At 44.7% G+C, this 15,759-nt stretch overlaps 1 protein-coding gene across 2 annotated transcripts in view; it reads right to left on the reverse strand.

Annotated features, from left to right (window-relative positions):
• Positions 1 to 603: 603 nt before the first annotated feature.
• CES1 (carboxylesterase 1) overlaps positions 604 to 15,759 on the reverse strand; it is a 35,819-nt gene continuing 20,663 nt past the window's right edge. For both annotated transcript variants that reach the window (XM_006148385.3, XM_006148384.3), the window contains exons 7-14: positions 14,661 to 14,765; positions 12,229 to 12,267; positions 8,380 to 8,520; positions 7,398 to 7,478; positions 6,981 to 7,128; positions 2,244 to 2,375; positions 1,291 to 1,363; positions 604 to 987 (exon numbers count right to left, since the gene is read on the reverse strand). In XM_006148385.3, coding sequence (XP_006148447.1) covers positions 804 to 987; positions 1,291 to 1,363; positions 2,244 to 2,375; positions 6,981 to 7,128; positions 7,398 to 7,478; positions 8,380 to 8,520; positions 12,229 to 12,267; positions 14,661 to 14,765 — 903 coding nt within the window. In that variant the 3' untranslated portion in view covers positions 604 to 803. The remainder of the gene's footprint in view (positions 988 to 1,290; positions 1,364 to 2,243; positions 2,376 to 6,980; positions 7,129 to 7,397; positions 7,479 to 8,379; positions 8,521 to 12,228; positions 12,268 to 14,660; positions 14,766 to 15,759) is intronic.

Consider the following 15,759-nt stretch of genomic DNA (forward strand, 5'->3'; position numbering starts at 1 on the left):
AGAGGAAAAGTTATGCTTTTGAAGATAATCCAGGTTTTCTTGCTCTTACAGTAAGAGTAACACTTCTTGAAACTTTCTATTTCCCCATGAATCTAGAAATCACCTCCCTGAAATTCTGAGACAGTTTTAGGACAACACTTTGGAGACTTACCCCAAGGTGGTCACTGTCTGATCCTGAAGTCATTCAGGCTACAAAGGAGACTCAGAGACAGGTTCATGGAGAGGCCTGTGAGGCTACTGTAGGTGTTGAGGAAGGCTCAGTAAAGGCCATGCAATGATGCCACAGTGTTACCATGGTGTCTCTCCCTTTTGCCCTGTCCAGGTACATTCTCCACCTGGGCCTCCTCCATCTCCTCAGGCAGCTCCAAATTAGATAGAGGGATGCTTCATTCTGGCTAGCCCAGATTCTACTGCTGGGAGATCTTGGGGGCCCAAAGACATGGAGCAGGTCCAGCATCCTTCTTAGCATGTCCCAAAGCCCAGACTGTTAGACTCTGCCTGTCTAAGAGGCTAAGCTATGCCCAGAAGGGGAACTTCGTATGGTTGGTACCCTCTCCTTTCCCCTCTCTCTGAGGAGGATAGATGAATCTACAGCCTAAAACATTGTTTTGGTCTCCAAAAGAACATTTATTTCCCAAATTGAGGCCACATGTATAAAAATTCCCTCTCCTTGGCCTCCTCCTCTTCCCGCCAGACAAATCTTCAGTCTCCACAATAAGGTGCTTCTCTGGCCTGCAAACATCTTCTGTAGAACACCCTTGTCTTGGCTCCTTCAGGCTCCTGAGGATGGCTGGGCCTTCTGTTCACAGCTCAATGTGTTCTATCTGGGGCGGCTTTCCTGCTGCCTGTTTGGCCAGGAGCTCGGTCCAGAAAGCTGTTTCTTTGTCCTTCAGCTTCTGGGCTGCCTGGGTGGTGACATCAATCTGCAGGTACCCTTCCTTGTGGTCATACTCTGGCCAATGGGGCAGCCCCTCTCCATTGGGATTCCTGTGAACAGAATCAAATAGAAATTCTCCAAATCCACTGTGTGGTCTTGAAGACCTTAGGAGATTTTCAAGGATCCTCTGACTTTTCTCTGCCAAGAGGCTTGTATACCCCCAGAGATGGAGATCTCACCATCTCCTGGGGCAGCCTATCTATTTTTAGAAAATACTCATTGTCACAGTGCTATGGGCCAAGGACAAGACTTGATCACCAAAACTTTAGAAGCCATCTCTTCCCAATAGGTATGCCCTACTCTACCCCCAGCCACCACCACCGATGCTATTCCTTCGTTGCTACCGGTCTTACCCATTCCGAGCAAAGTTGGCCCAGAATTTCATCATCATCTTGCTGGCTTTGATGTCATCTTCTGAGTTACTCTCTGAGTGGAACAAGAAAAAGAAACAAAGTCTTTCCTTCTCCAAGTGGCACTTGGAGCAGCAACAGCAGCATCTCTTGGGAACTGGCTAGAAATACAATCTTAGCCCTTACTCCATACTTTCTGCAAGGTCTGCATTTTGAAAAGAACCAGATTTACTTGTGTTAAGTTTGCAATCAACTGACCAAGGGCTCGGTAATGGACCTGCAACTCCACCTCCCAGGGTTGCACCCTCTTGGATCTTTTTTTCAATCCTCTTCACCTACCCACATTTTCATGGCATCTGAAAAATAGTAGTTCTGCAATAGTCTTGACATATCACTAACCAGAAGATGCCCAGAGCCATGGGATGGGTCACAATTTGTGACTGCTGAGAGTTAAAGTATTGGAAGCATGTGTAAAAGATTTTCCTTAAAATATATTATTAGATACATTAAAATTTTAAAAGTTATTTGTTTTAGAGACACAAACTGAGAGATATACTGGGCTGTCAGAAAAGTCGTGACACATTTTTGCATAGAAAAATAAGTCACAACTTTTCCATCAACCCAATACATTTGACTTGATTCCAGGTTAACACCTTAAACCTAATAGGCTCTTGTGAGTGAGAGGTGAACAGTGTATGCTCGTCCTGGAGCAGGGCCCTGCAGGTGACCCATCCCCTGTCTTACTAATGTCACAGGGTGATTATGGCTGAGAACACACATATACACATTATCATGGTAGAGGAAGAAGGTGGGGGACTGTCCCATGGGGATCAACCCTTGAATAGCCAGTGGAGAAACTAAGACCAGGAGGAAAGAAACAACTTACTAAGCCACCGAATAAGGCTGGAACCCGGATCTTCTAACTCTAAACTCATAGCCAACGAAAGAGCCATTACCTTTTAAAAACGGTGCCCCGAAGACTAGGAAGAGTTCGTCCCCATGGTCTGCTATCACTGTTTTGGGTCTAATGGCTGCTAAGGAGCTTTGACGATATTGATACTCGTACATGTAGGTGGGGACTCCAGCATCTGAAAAGACAGGGTTCATGCACATTCGTGTTACCATACACACAGCCGGCTGATCTAAATGTTTCTAGTCCTAGAGGAGATCTTTGGTTACCAGCTCAGTCAAAAAACAGCATTTTGAAGAAGTTCAATAATTTGCTTAAGGCCACATAGCTATTTAAAGTGAAACTGGAATTTGAATAAGATGTTTGTTGAACGAATGAATGTTAAAAACATGAGTCAATCTATTTAAAATAATTAACATTATAGGGACATAGGTCAGTTCACGTAAAACTTTACCTCCTGATATACTCTCTCACACACACATCGCCATACAATGGATCTTCAAAAAGTTCATGGAGAGCTGGCCCCATAGCCTAGAGGTTAAAGGAGCTGGATCCACATGCCAAGCCAACCACAGTTTGAATCCTCACCATGGCAGTTTGAAAAACATGCCGTTCATATGTGTATGTGTGTGCCCCAAATACCTTCAGGATGGAGAAATGGAGGAAAAGAGATTGAAGTGTGACCATGCTCCATTGTGGGGTGGAGGGGGGTGCTCGCTCCTGCTCTCTCACCCTCTGGAAAGCCCACATGCACTCTGGCAATTTTTTAAAAGTTCACGCAAAATGCATATTATGAAAAATTGCATGAATTAAAACATTTTTTGCACCAAAATAAATTCATACTTATTTTTTTCTTTATTCATGAGAAAGTGTAACACATGCACATATCCAGTCAAGCATGCATAAGAAAGAGAGAGAGAGAGAGAGAGAGAGAGAGAGAGAGGAACACCCTCCAAGGGTCTCACCACTCCACAATCCTCTTCCTCCAGTCCTCCAGCTCCTCAGGTTCTGGGGACTTGTGCATGGTCTGTGTGTTTCAGGCTGGGGATTTGAACCATGCACATCATTTTGTTCCCAGCACTACAGTTCAGGATAGCACTGCCTGTCCCACCATGGCTGAGTCAAACTCATACATAAATTACAGGATTTTTCTTGAACTTCTTGAAGTCCCCTCATGCATTGGATTTGTACTGAACACACTTACTGGGTCGCTGGAAAAGTTGTGATGCATTTTTTATATAGAAAAACACTGAAAAGTACGTTATGACTTTTCTGATGACCCGATAGTTCCTTTTTCTTAAAAAAGAATTATTTTGTTTAACTTTATTTATATATTTTAATTTGACCAAAGAGGGACAGAGTGAGAGAGAGAGAGAGAAAGAGAAAGAAATTGAGAAGGTGAATCGCCAGGTCCAGGACTCAAACTGCCATGACCATGTGGGAGTCCAGCACCCCTAACCACCATGTCACCTGCAGCCCCCTCAACATTTCCTTAATAACAGACTTTTGTTCAGTCATTTTGGAGACTCTCTGTAAACTGAAATATGCCTCCTATTTAGTCTAGTTTTTAGTATTTCCAGTATTTTTCTCACACAATCTGAGAAGAGTGAAATAAGTCCATGCCACTTGTCTGGAAGTGAGAAGATTTAAATACAAACATATGGAGACAAAGAACAATCTGTCTCTTGTGTCTCAGAAACCACAAAAGGTAGTGTTTCATATTTCATTGTCACTTCACCTATCTTATTTCCTACTTGGCCCAGGGAGTGTTCAGGCATTAAGGTGGGGGCAGAAAAGGGAAGGGGTCATAGAAAGGTTCACTTGCCTCTCTTAATCTCTCTCTGCCTTTCCTCTGCCCTCCTTTCTCTCCACCAAACCTTCCTATTCAAGCCCAAGAACATGCTAATCAAAAATTGGTTCATTAATCCCTTCTCCTTAGGGTTAACTCCTATGTCACTCAGCCCAGCGACTCAGTGCTTGGCATTGGTTATTACTTATGCAGGCGAGGGACCCAAGAAGGAAAGTGTCAGGCCCAAGTCAGGCTGGTGGAGATATTCCACAATGTTTTCCCCCTTGAGTATAGCAAGATATTTGGAAAATGCAGAAAAAAGGGAGATAAACAGTGTCACTCATACTCCTGCCACTCAGAGAAAACCTCTCTTAATATTTTAGCACACAGAGCTAGCAGGTGGCATGGTGTTTAAGGCACTGTACTCCCACATGGCCGATGGTGGTTCATGTCCTGGACCTGTCAATGCAAGTCCCGGACCTGGGGGCTTGCTTTCTAACTTTCTCTGTCTCTGTGTTTCTCTCTGGTGAGCATGCATGCCTTGTAACAAACTTTAAAATAATAATAATAATACAATTAAATAAATAATTATAAAAATGTTTTAGCACATATCCCTTGTATATGTATATAAAATTCAGGTAATATGGTGTATGCTATTTTCTAATACACTACAATACTTTTTCACATCATTAGCTACTCATCTGTGAAAAGACTTAAGGACATATATCACCCCAATGTAAGGATACAGAATGCTAAACTTCATCATGCCCTGGGTTTAGCAAGAAAGGTTTAGAATAAGCAATCCTTCTGTAGTTCCACTGTATACTTGCTAAACAGCTGTTTCAAGGTCAAGCAGAATCTATGCAAAGATGAGTCTCACCTTGTCTCTGTCACTCAAATGTTTCAGAAAGGAACTCAGAACTCACCCAGAGAGGAAAGATGGCTGTGAATAAGATCATTCATTTTATACACCATCATGCCCCAAATACACTTACTTTAAAGTTGTTTTGCCTATAACCACTGAGGTTATAAAATCCTGCAAATTACAGTGAAGTCTTCAAAGGAAAGTGGGGCACAGATTTGGTTAATAATTTGGAACAACAAAAAAAGTAGAGATGAGAAAGCTAGTCATCAAAGACAATGCAAATTTTTGAATTATCTGTAAGACATTTAAAAATTATTATACACCACAAATTTAAAGCAGATATCATTAGTAAAGGAATTATGAGTAATATCTAGTTTATTCTCTTTTTTTTAAAAGTCTACTTCTTCCATGAACAAGAGACAGAGATAAACAGCACCATCAATGGGGTCTTGATGCCAAGATCCACCTCCAGCCTCAGCCAGCCCTGGATCCTGGGCACATGCATGCCTGATGTATTCAGGGAGGTCTCTAGATGCAAACCTGGAACCTTCCCATGTGGGTCAGTCTCACAGAGCATGTCTTTTACCACTGAGCCACCTTCTAGACCCCATGATTCTTCCTTATGAGCTTCCATATTTTTCACAGTTTCTACAACTATAACCTATTAATTTTATATTGTGAAAGGTTCTTTTTACCAAAAAGAATGAGACACATACAAAGAGAGAGAGAGAGAGAGAGAGAAAGAGAGAGAATTGTTAAAATTTGTGTAGTTCTGGGAAAAAGACCCTGAACTCAAATCATGGAATAACAGATAAACACACAATCCAGTATAGCCAGAACCAGCAGATGATGCAGAGAGGGACGTTATGAATCAGCCACAGAGCAGGGAAAACCAAGTGTGTGAAAGAGCAGATGGGTCTCCAGATGGCTCCTGGCTGCAGGTTTTCATCAGGTCCCTCGTGAGGAGGAAGTGGTGACTAGCACCTGTACGTTACTGTACAGAGGTGTGCTTGGGCACTTTCTAGGCCAGCGATAGCTAGTTTTTACTGTACTATATAGTCCTGAGTTTTAAGACCTTTCCATTGTGATTAGAGAGCGGACTGGCCCAGAAAACCACTTTCTGGCTTGTAGAGTACCTGGATGAGTGCTGGTAGAAAGAGGAGGATCCTGTGAAGCTCCTCGAAGGGCAACCAGGAGACACCTCCCATCTGTGAGCTCACACGTTCATAACCTCATACTCTATCCACATAGCTGTGAGTCAATGTTAGATCTTGGGCTAGGCTTTCAGCACCCCCCGACTCCCACAAGCCCTAGTCCTCAGCTTGCCCACACAGGCCCACACAGAGATGGACAAAAGCCAGTCACAGATACTGACATTCTCCAGGCCACTTCCGCCCATACCTGTTCCTGCTCCCTGCTTTGGGCCTTCTTGGTGCCAGGCAGCCCTCCTGGTCCCATGCTTAACTCCTTTCTTTCCCCATCTCCACTAATTAACAAACTCATTTGCAGCTTGGAAACCTTCCAAGATCCGTCTTCCAATATCTGCTCTCTAGCCGCATATACCACCATAACATCACCTTCTACGTGTGGGCATGCCAGCCTAATCTCTGCCTCTAGCATCTGTAGCTCTTTGCCTAGGCCTTTGGCGCCAGAGACTACTCTGCTCATATGTGCAGTAGGTCAAAGTGACAGGAAATTAACCACCCCTTGAAATAACTGTCCACCAATGACAAGTGGGAGTTGGTGGATAAATACCCCAGCTCTCCTACCACTCAGACAAGATAACCCTGAGTCGTGTCCTCTGTTTGTAGTCTGGACTTCCCTAGCCCCAGTGACCTCAGTGGACACTCGATTTGCAACACATCGTGGATTAGTTTCCTACTGGCGATTTCTGGGATCCACACTCAAACTACTACATTTTGATCTTTTCCTGCTTCTGACACAAACCAAAATAGGAAAGCCCCCAACCCCACATCATATTAAATCAGCTTATGAAGCCTGACCATGGAATCAACCTTTGGGGACTGACCTTCAGCAGTTTCTATGTTTTCTTTGCTAGGAAGGAGGCTGATCAGACACGGAACCTGGTGGGGTCAAAGTCCTTCTCCTGTCTAATCTCTACAACTCACCTCTGTGGCGACGGGCCATAATCACAGCTGGAACACCAAATACCACATCTCCAATCAAATCCAGGAAACGGTCTTTCTTTTTGACTGGGTCGTTTGTTCCTCCTAAATACTTCTCAGTGGCCACAGAAGTCAGTTCTTTAGAGATGTTCTGAAATGGATTAAGAAAGTGCCCACCGCCCCCTAGTGAGTGATAGGGCTTTTTGGCCTAGTGAAGAAGGCTCCCATGAATGGCAAACCTCTCGAGCCCTGTGCAACTACCCCACCCCAGGGTGGAGGGTAAAGTGGAAAAGGTAGAAAAATGAGGGCAGAACCCTCAAGTCACAATCTCTATTCTGCCATTTAATTGGTCTGTGATTTGGGGCAAGTCCCTGTCCCTCTTTGGGTTGCAGTCAATTCCCACGATTCCCTGGACTTAACAGTAACAGGGTAGGATCTCCACAAGAGTTCCGTGGCCGTCTTCTGGTCTAGTTTGCCTTCTGAGAGTGGATAACCCATCATCTGTTAAAAAAAAAAAAAAAAAAAGGTACATCATTTGTGAATCACCAGAAATTAATGGGAAGAACTAACTGACTATCAATCAAATGAACGCAGTCCAAAGAGTACCTATTTTTGTTGGACCTTAAAGGATATTGATCTCTGATGAATGGGCAAAATCATGACTTGAATGAACCTATCTCAACAACTCAAAAGTTGCAAAGAAAATAGGAAAAATGTTTACCAGAAGCTGTGCCTGATTTCTTGCAGTGTGTGTGTGTGTAGGGTATCAGGCTAGATTCCCAAGGCAGAGAGTAAAGGCTTAGCCAGGCTAGGCTCTGGGGCAGGAAACAGCTCTCACAAATAACTCACTTTCACAGATGACTGAGGAGGCTATCATGGCCTTGGTCTTTTGATAGCCCTCTGAAATCCTTCTGAAGTGAGAACTGCCAAACTCCTGGTACATGATTTCATCCAAATCTCTGTACTCAAAGTATTGACCAAACTCCAGTGTAGCTTCTAACAATGTAGAAGGACCCAATCCCCTTAAAATACCTGTGACTAAGAGCACAGGTGGAGATTGTTGGGCCTCAGGCCTAACTCTCCTTAACTCCAGAGCTCCTTCTCCTTTTCAGGCCTGCTGGGTTTCCCTATCTGCACAATTAGTTTTTATATGGGCCCTCCTAGCCTTGACTTTTCAGGATTCTTTAATGGGAGGATGATCAAAGGATGTTCGAGAAGAGGGGTTCCCCAGGTGACAGTTGAACCATCCCAGAGAAGGTTTCTATGGAAATGTCAACTTACGCAGAAGGGGACAGCTGGCCTGGACTCAGAAAGGGGTTTGGAGAAGGAACAAGTCCTGCGACCAGAGATGGGAGGGCTGGCGGGTGGGGGAGGCAAAGCTAAGACGCCAGTGTGTTCTCACCGTTGGAAGAAGCCAGCCAAACTCTTGCTTGTTGATTCCAACAATGTAGGGGACAGTGTTGAATTTTTTTTCAGCCTGAATTTCGTCAGGTCTCTTGGGCAGCAGCACTCCATCAGTCACAGTGGGCAGGAAAGGATAGCTCTGGAGAACAGAACAACAGCATGGGGTCTGTGCTCCCCTTTTCAGGAAACACCCACATCTCCCACCCTGCCTGTCTGAGAGCGAGGCCAGGACCATGGACCTGTGAGGCCAAGGGCTGGTCCCAGAAGCTAAGGGGGCTAAGTCTGGCTGACCATGAGAAGGTACAGACTTCAACCAGGAGTGGTAAGGTGACAGGGGATGGAGCAAACTCTTCATTCAAATTGAAGCATATATATATATATATATACACACACACACACACACACACATACACACACACATGTGTGTGTGTATAAAATGTTTTATATTTAGGTATTCTTTATATTATTTTTTTCAATTGAAATATGTGTATTATCTATCTATGTATCTATTTAGTTAATTCTTGTTATTTACGTTAGTCACGCTCTACAAAGTTGTCATGAATGGTGAAGTAACAAATACTGAGTCACTGCCCCTACAAGAAATATAGGATTAGGTTCTTAGAGCCTCTGGACACATTTTCTTCATCCTTATTTTACATGTTGATTTGTGCTTAAAGACACTTTATGCGATGGACGTATTTCGTACAACGAATTCATTCTATGTAGTACAATCACGCGTCACTTAACAATGGGGAGACATTCTGAGAAACGCATTGTTGGGTGATTTTGTCACGCGAACATCATCGAGTGTATTTACACAAACCTACATGCTGTAGACCTCGACACACTTAGGCTGCATGGCATCATGTTATGGGACCATAGTTGCATATGTGATCAGTCATTGGCCAAAATGTGACACTGCGCAGGGCTGTATTATTTATTAAATACCAGCCAGGAAGGGCTGACCAAAGTTCCTGGCCCTGGGTAACCTGACTGTAAAGTTTCTGTCTACTATCTTTTTTTTTTTTGGAGAGATTTTCACTATAGGGTGCGTGCGCTTGCCAAACAGACAGAGAGAGACATAGAGACAGAAAGCGAGAAATCACCCCCCAGGGGGGATGGTCACGCCGCAATCCCTTCTCCTCCATTCTCCTCTCGGGATCTTGGGCACGCACGCACACGCGCCTGGTGTGAGTTTTAAGCCACCGGGTCCGGGACACGAACCGCGGTCGACTACGTGGGAGTCCAGTGACACAGCCATTACGCTAACTGCTGGTTCCCCTGTCTACTATCTTTTTAAAATATCCATCTCATGACTCTACCAAGTTAGCTGTTTTTCCATCTTTTCTACAGCTTCATCACACACTACAGACTTTGCGTTAGCATTTCCCAGAACGGCCTCACACAGGGACTGGCACATTCCCTCTTCCTTCTTCTGGATGTACTGTGTTGTCTATTCACTAACACCGCACTCATGGCCAAAGCACTGCAACGCACGCCTGAGCCAGGGTGTCGAGCAGATGGATTGTCTCTGTAGGCACAGCACAGCCTGCGTGTGCCTGGAACACCCGACGGCACTTCTGCACCATTGTCGGGGCTGTTTTACACAGTGGAATCACTGACAAAGCACAAAAATGCAAACGCTATGGCTTTAACTAGATGGAAAAGGACACTAGTTAGGATGAGAGAAGAAACAAGATGACAGAACGCCTCCCTGTTTGAACTTAGATGGGAACATGTGCGCCACGGGAGTCACACTTTTCACCTCTCTGTGCTGTCTGTGAATGACCACAGGAGTGCTGTGAATATTGATTTTGGAGTTGCAAGTACATTTTAGCAAGAAGGTGCTTGTCTCAGAAAGCTCAGGGCTTCTTTCACTTCTTCCCCTCATACTTCACATCTTGTCCAATGGTAAATCCATTCTGTGACTCCTTCAAAAATATCCATACTTGGGAACAGCAGTTGGCGTGATGGCTATGTCGCTGGACTCCCACGTAGTCGACCACGGTTCAAGTCCTGGACCCGGTGGTTTAAACTCACGCTGGGCACGTTTGCGTGCGTGCCCAAGATCCCGAGAGGAGAATGGAGGAGAAGGAATTGCGGCGTGGCCATCCCCCCTGGGGGGCGATTTCTCACTTTCTGTCTCCCTGTCTCTCTCTGTCTTTTTGGCGAGCGCACATGCCCTGTAGTGAAAATCTCTCAAAAAAAAAAAAAAAATCAATACTCCAAGAACTTCCCACTGTCCTAAGGGTTGCAGCCCTAATCTAAGCATTCAGGGTCCCTTGCTTGGATTTTTGCAATGCACTGGGCCCCAACTAGTCTCTCTGCATCTTCTCTACCTCTTGCCTGCAGTCTGTTTCCAACACAGCCAGAGACCTATGTAAAATTCAAGTCACATCACTCCTCTGTTTAAAACCCTCCAAAGGCTCAGGAGCAAAGTCCAAATCCTTTGTCTTATTTTATCTTAGAGAGATTTTTGCTATAGGGCATGTGTGATTCCCAGAGAGACAGAGTGAGATAGAGAGACAGAAAGCAAGAAATTACCAACTAAGGGGGATGGCCACGCCCCACAATCCCTTCTCCATTCTCCTCTTGGGATTTTGGACACATGCACACATGCACCTGGCATGAGTTTTAAGCCACCGGATGTAGGATTCAAATCATGGTTGACTACGTGGGAGTCCAATGATGTAACCATTACACCTTGCACTGGACCCCCAATCCTTTAAATGATGGCCGTCTCCACCTTCACCTCCCTTGCCTCTTTAGTCTCAACCCTGTTCACACCCTTCCCATCTTCTGTTCTATACACACTGGCTTCTTGCCTCAGGGCCTTTGCTGTTGCTGTTCCCTCAGCCTAGAGTCCCCTTCCTCCACTTTTCTTGACCATTGGCTTCCTCCCCTCCGTCAGAGCTCTGGTCAGATGTCAGTCTCCCTGAGCCAATCCCCGGCTTGCTATTTAAATTCAATTCACTGGCAAACTCTACCCCCAGGTTGCACTTTCTTTTTCTCCATGATGCTGGTCATCATCTAATACACTACATATTTTCTCTGTTTTTAGTATTATTATTTTTTATTATATTCTTCCACAGGAATGGAAGGCTTCCAAAGGGCAGGGAATCTTTGTCTCTCACTGCTGTATCCTCAGCTCTTAAATGAGGTCCTGGCATATGATAGGTGCTTATGAAATCTTTTATGAACAGTTGAACATATTAATCCTCACAAAATATTTTAAGGGGAGTGCTTTGACCTCCGAAGGAGCAGAAAGGACAGAGTTAGAAGATGCTGCAGAGGTAATGTCACCAGACCCTGGCAACACATTGAGTGGTGGAAGGGGAGGAAGGAGAGCAGGGATACTGTTGGAGTTTCCTGGGTGCTGGGATGAAGGTGGTGTCCTCAGGACTGACGTTATAGGTTCCCTCTCTGCATGGCCAGTCAACTGTATGGCCTCTCAGGAGATCCATGCCCCTCCAGGAAGGCTCCTAAAGAAACCCCTTCCCCACTTATCTCTGACTACTGACAGCAGAAGGCACTAGTCCAGCCTCCTCCCACAGGGCCATTGTGGGGAACAGAACATGCAAATAAGAAGGGGGTAGGCTGAGCCCTAGGACGCAGAGCTGATGACTGGGAGTGCTAGACTGGGAGTCAAGGGAATAGATTCCAGTCCTGCCTCTGGTCCTCCTGTCAGCGTTACCCAGGCAAGTCACTGACCCTCTCTGAGCTTCTGCAATACATACACACAGGAGTTACTATGACTCTGCAAGGGAGAATTCTCCTATTCACAATTAATTAGAGCTTCAAGGTGTTAAGACTTAAAACCTATAATCAAGAAAGCATAAGTCCTTACCTCTCTGGGGTCTCCAAGTAAGTCGAGAGAAAAAAATTTCTGTGAAGACAAAGGCAGAGGGTGTGGGTGAGAAGGCTTCCCGGGAGAAACTCTTATCTTTGTGAACTATGTACCAGAGGTATCAGGTTCTCTCCCCTGGTGCCACCCTGGCTGGCCCCAGAGGAAGTGGGCAGGACACTGGCTCTGCTGTGCATGAGCACAGGTGCAGATGTAGGACAGGGGGCAGGGCAGACACTAGCAAGAAAAGGACAGGCCTTGGGGACCTGAGCCAGGGTTGCTGGAGCTCTGGAGAGAAGAGCTACTGCCTGCTATCTGTGCCTGCCCTGCACAGCGTGTTGTTTCCCCTGGTGACAACACTCTGATTTTCCCATGGGGAGTGACCCTGTTCCCCACTCTTCTCCATGAATTTGGGCACGAGGATATGACCTGGAGATCAGTACAAGAATGAGCACAGACCCACATCAGTTCAACAGAGTTACCTCCAAAACATTTGCTGGAATTATTAGACAAGAGGGTTTCTAAGCAGATAAGATGTAAATCTAGAGTACTGTCATTGTCTTTAACCTCCACAGGGGACAATTCTGCCTGAGAGCAAAGCTAATACAGGAGGGTAAATCTGAGGGATAGCTCAATAATATCATTTTAACTTCTGGATCCAGCCATACCTGAAGCTTTCTACTTCTGGAATTTTTAGTTATTTAAAAATTCTGTTACAACATACTTCTTTTTCTGCTCAAGGTACCTTGAGATGAATTTTCTCATCTTTCTTACGAAAGCCCTGACGTATACAAGCTCACTAGAACTTATCTCATCCCATACTTCTCTTTGATGTGTGTTCACCAAAACTGCAGTAACTATAATGTTACACTACAGCTAACAGGTCTGACGTATATGTGGGAAGTGACCAGCAGAGGTCTCTCTACTCATTATGGGTTGTAGCCCCACCAATGAGGACTGTGTGTGTGTGTGTTGGGGGAAGTGGATAATCATTGAAGCACTTTATCAGATCTCTGAAAATCTCAGCAGGATGTCCTGAGAACTGAAGTTCTTTGAGTGTTCCCCATATCACTAACTCTTCCCTTATAAGCTGTGTCCTCTTATGACACATGGAGAATGGCTGAAATATTTGCCCCTTTCCAGGCATTAGAAAATGGTTGTGTTTTAATTCTTTGAATGTCTGGTCACCTTATTTGAGCCTGATGAACCAAGACTGAAGCCCCAAGGCCACATTAAACTCAACCCATGGAAATTCAGTCAGAAACCAGTGCTAGAGGTCTTCTCTTGGAAGTCCAAGAGTATCCTCAGATGCCCAGGATCCAGAAAGTCCAGGCTACTCTGGGGCTTACCTTCACACTTTTCCCTGATAATGGGAATAGTTCCTATTAGCCCTGGATGCTATATTCATCCTGCAGCCCTTCCCAGTGAAGACAGACTGCCATAGCCATCTATCAATGCCCAAATGTCACTTCCTCTGTGCAGCGTCCCTACTGGTTATAACAAATGCTTCTCTTCTCTCTACTTCCACCACACTTAACCCACTAAGTATGTAAGTGTGTTTCTTCTTGGATAGTTCTTTGTGAGTAAGGACTGTGTCCAATTTACATCTGCATCACTTCCCTGACACCTCTTGTGCTATACACTTAGCATACGTGAATGGATGGATGGATGGATGGATGGATGGATGGATGAATGGATGGATGGAGTCAGTCAATATATAGAATATGGGTGAGAAGGTAGATAACAGATAGATGGAGGATACCTAGTAGATAGGTGATGGATGGATCATTGATTTTGGAGAGATGGCTGATGGAGTGAAAATATGATGGCTGGCTGATGTATGGATGATGGATGGGTTGATAATATATGAATGAAACTTATGATAAATTGATACCAGATTGATGAAAGGCATCAGTGAACTAGACAGATTAGTAGTGGGCTAGATAAGGAGATGGATGGAGCAGTGGATGGATGGACAGATGATGGATGGATGAATGAGTAGATGGATGCTTATCCTAGATCACAACTGAGGCAAAGGCTGAGAAAGTCTAGAAAATTGGGCCAGTCTCTAAATCAATCATGATCAATCATGACACCTTTCTGGAAACAAAATTCAGGATGGTGGTAACTCCTGGGACTATGTAAAATTTACTTTCTTAAAAATACATCTGAAAATAAGAATGGCAAAATATTAGGGTTTGATGGAGTTAGAGGATTCTTAGTCATTTTTCTCTCATGCTATTTTTGAACATTTTTGATATTTGAGGTGTTTTATAATAAAAAAATTCAAGCCGAAATCCTCCTCTTAGATTTAGAGACTCTTGAGAGATGAGAAGCTGTCCCAAGTACTTATTCCAGGGCAAGGGGACAAGCTGGGATGATGAACCGAGGGCTCAAGCTTACAGGGCAGGGGCCAGCGGGGTGGATACACCTACCATTTTCAGTGTCACCTCCAAGAGCTCGTTCTCTGTCTTCTGGCGCAGGCAGTGAACCATGACAGCCGAGGTGGTGGTTTTACAGCCAGCAGTGACAGCGATTCGCTGTGGAAATCACAGGCAACAAACGGCAGAATTCAAGAGCAACGTCCCTTCCCTCCATCAATATTGAGAGAGGTGTTCTGGTGGCCAGATGGTGATGCAGCAGGAAAATGGAATGGGTGCTAGACTCCCACGTGGCTGATTGTGGTTTGAGTCCCTTATCTTGCCACTTGCTATCTCACTTTCCCTCTCTCTCTCTGTCTCTGTCTCTGGTGAGTGCACATGCCCTATAGCAAATGAAAAGCAAAACAAAACTAATAATAAATAAAAATTTTAAGAATCACAATGCTATTTCCCATGTGACTGGCCCACATGGGAAAGGTCTCTTTAAGTCTGGAGATGTCCCTGGGAACTCGGGGCGTGTATTTGCCCATGATTTGGGACCAGCTGAAGGTTGGAGTTGGATCATGCCATCAAGACTCTTTTGGGGGTGCTGTCTTTGCCACATCCACACACACACACACTCTACTCTTTCTCTCTCTTGCTTATGAAATAATAAATAAATATATACACTTTAAAAGAAATAATGAGAAAAAGGATAAAGGACAGAAGAAAGGAAGGGAGGAAGGGAGGATGGGAGGGAGGAAGAATGTATGCTATCAGAAGCCCACTTTCTTTTCTTTTGTTTCTTTTTTTTTTTTTTTTGAGTTTTTTGTTATAGGGCGCGTGTGCTCGCAAGAAAGACAGAGACAGAGAGACAAAGTGAGAAATCCCCCCCCAGGGGGGATGGCCACGCAGCCTCCTCCATTCTCCTCTTTGGATCTTGGGCACATGAACACACACACCCAGCATGAGTTTAAGCCACCAGGTCCATTACTCAAACCGTGGTTGACTACATGGGAATCCAGTGACATATTCAACTGCTGGTCCTTCTTTTTCTTTTGATTTTAAAAGCCATTTAAAAAATGGGACCAGCAGTTGGCGTAATGGCTATGTCGCTGGATTCCCACATAGTCAACCGCGGTTCGTGTCCCGGACCTGGTGGCTTAAACTCACG

Source organism: Tupaia chinensis, unplaced genomic scaffold (assembly GCF_000334495.1).
Source record: "Tupaia chinensis unplaced genomic scaffold, TupChi_1.0 Scaffold000235_1, whole genome shotgun sequence".
In the NCBI taxonomy this organism is placed as follows: Eukaryota; Metazoa; Chordata; class Mammalia; order Scandentia; family Tupaiidae; genus Tupaia; species Tupaia belangeri.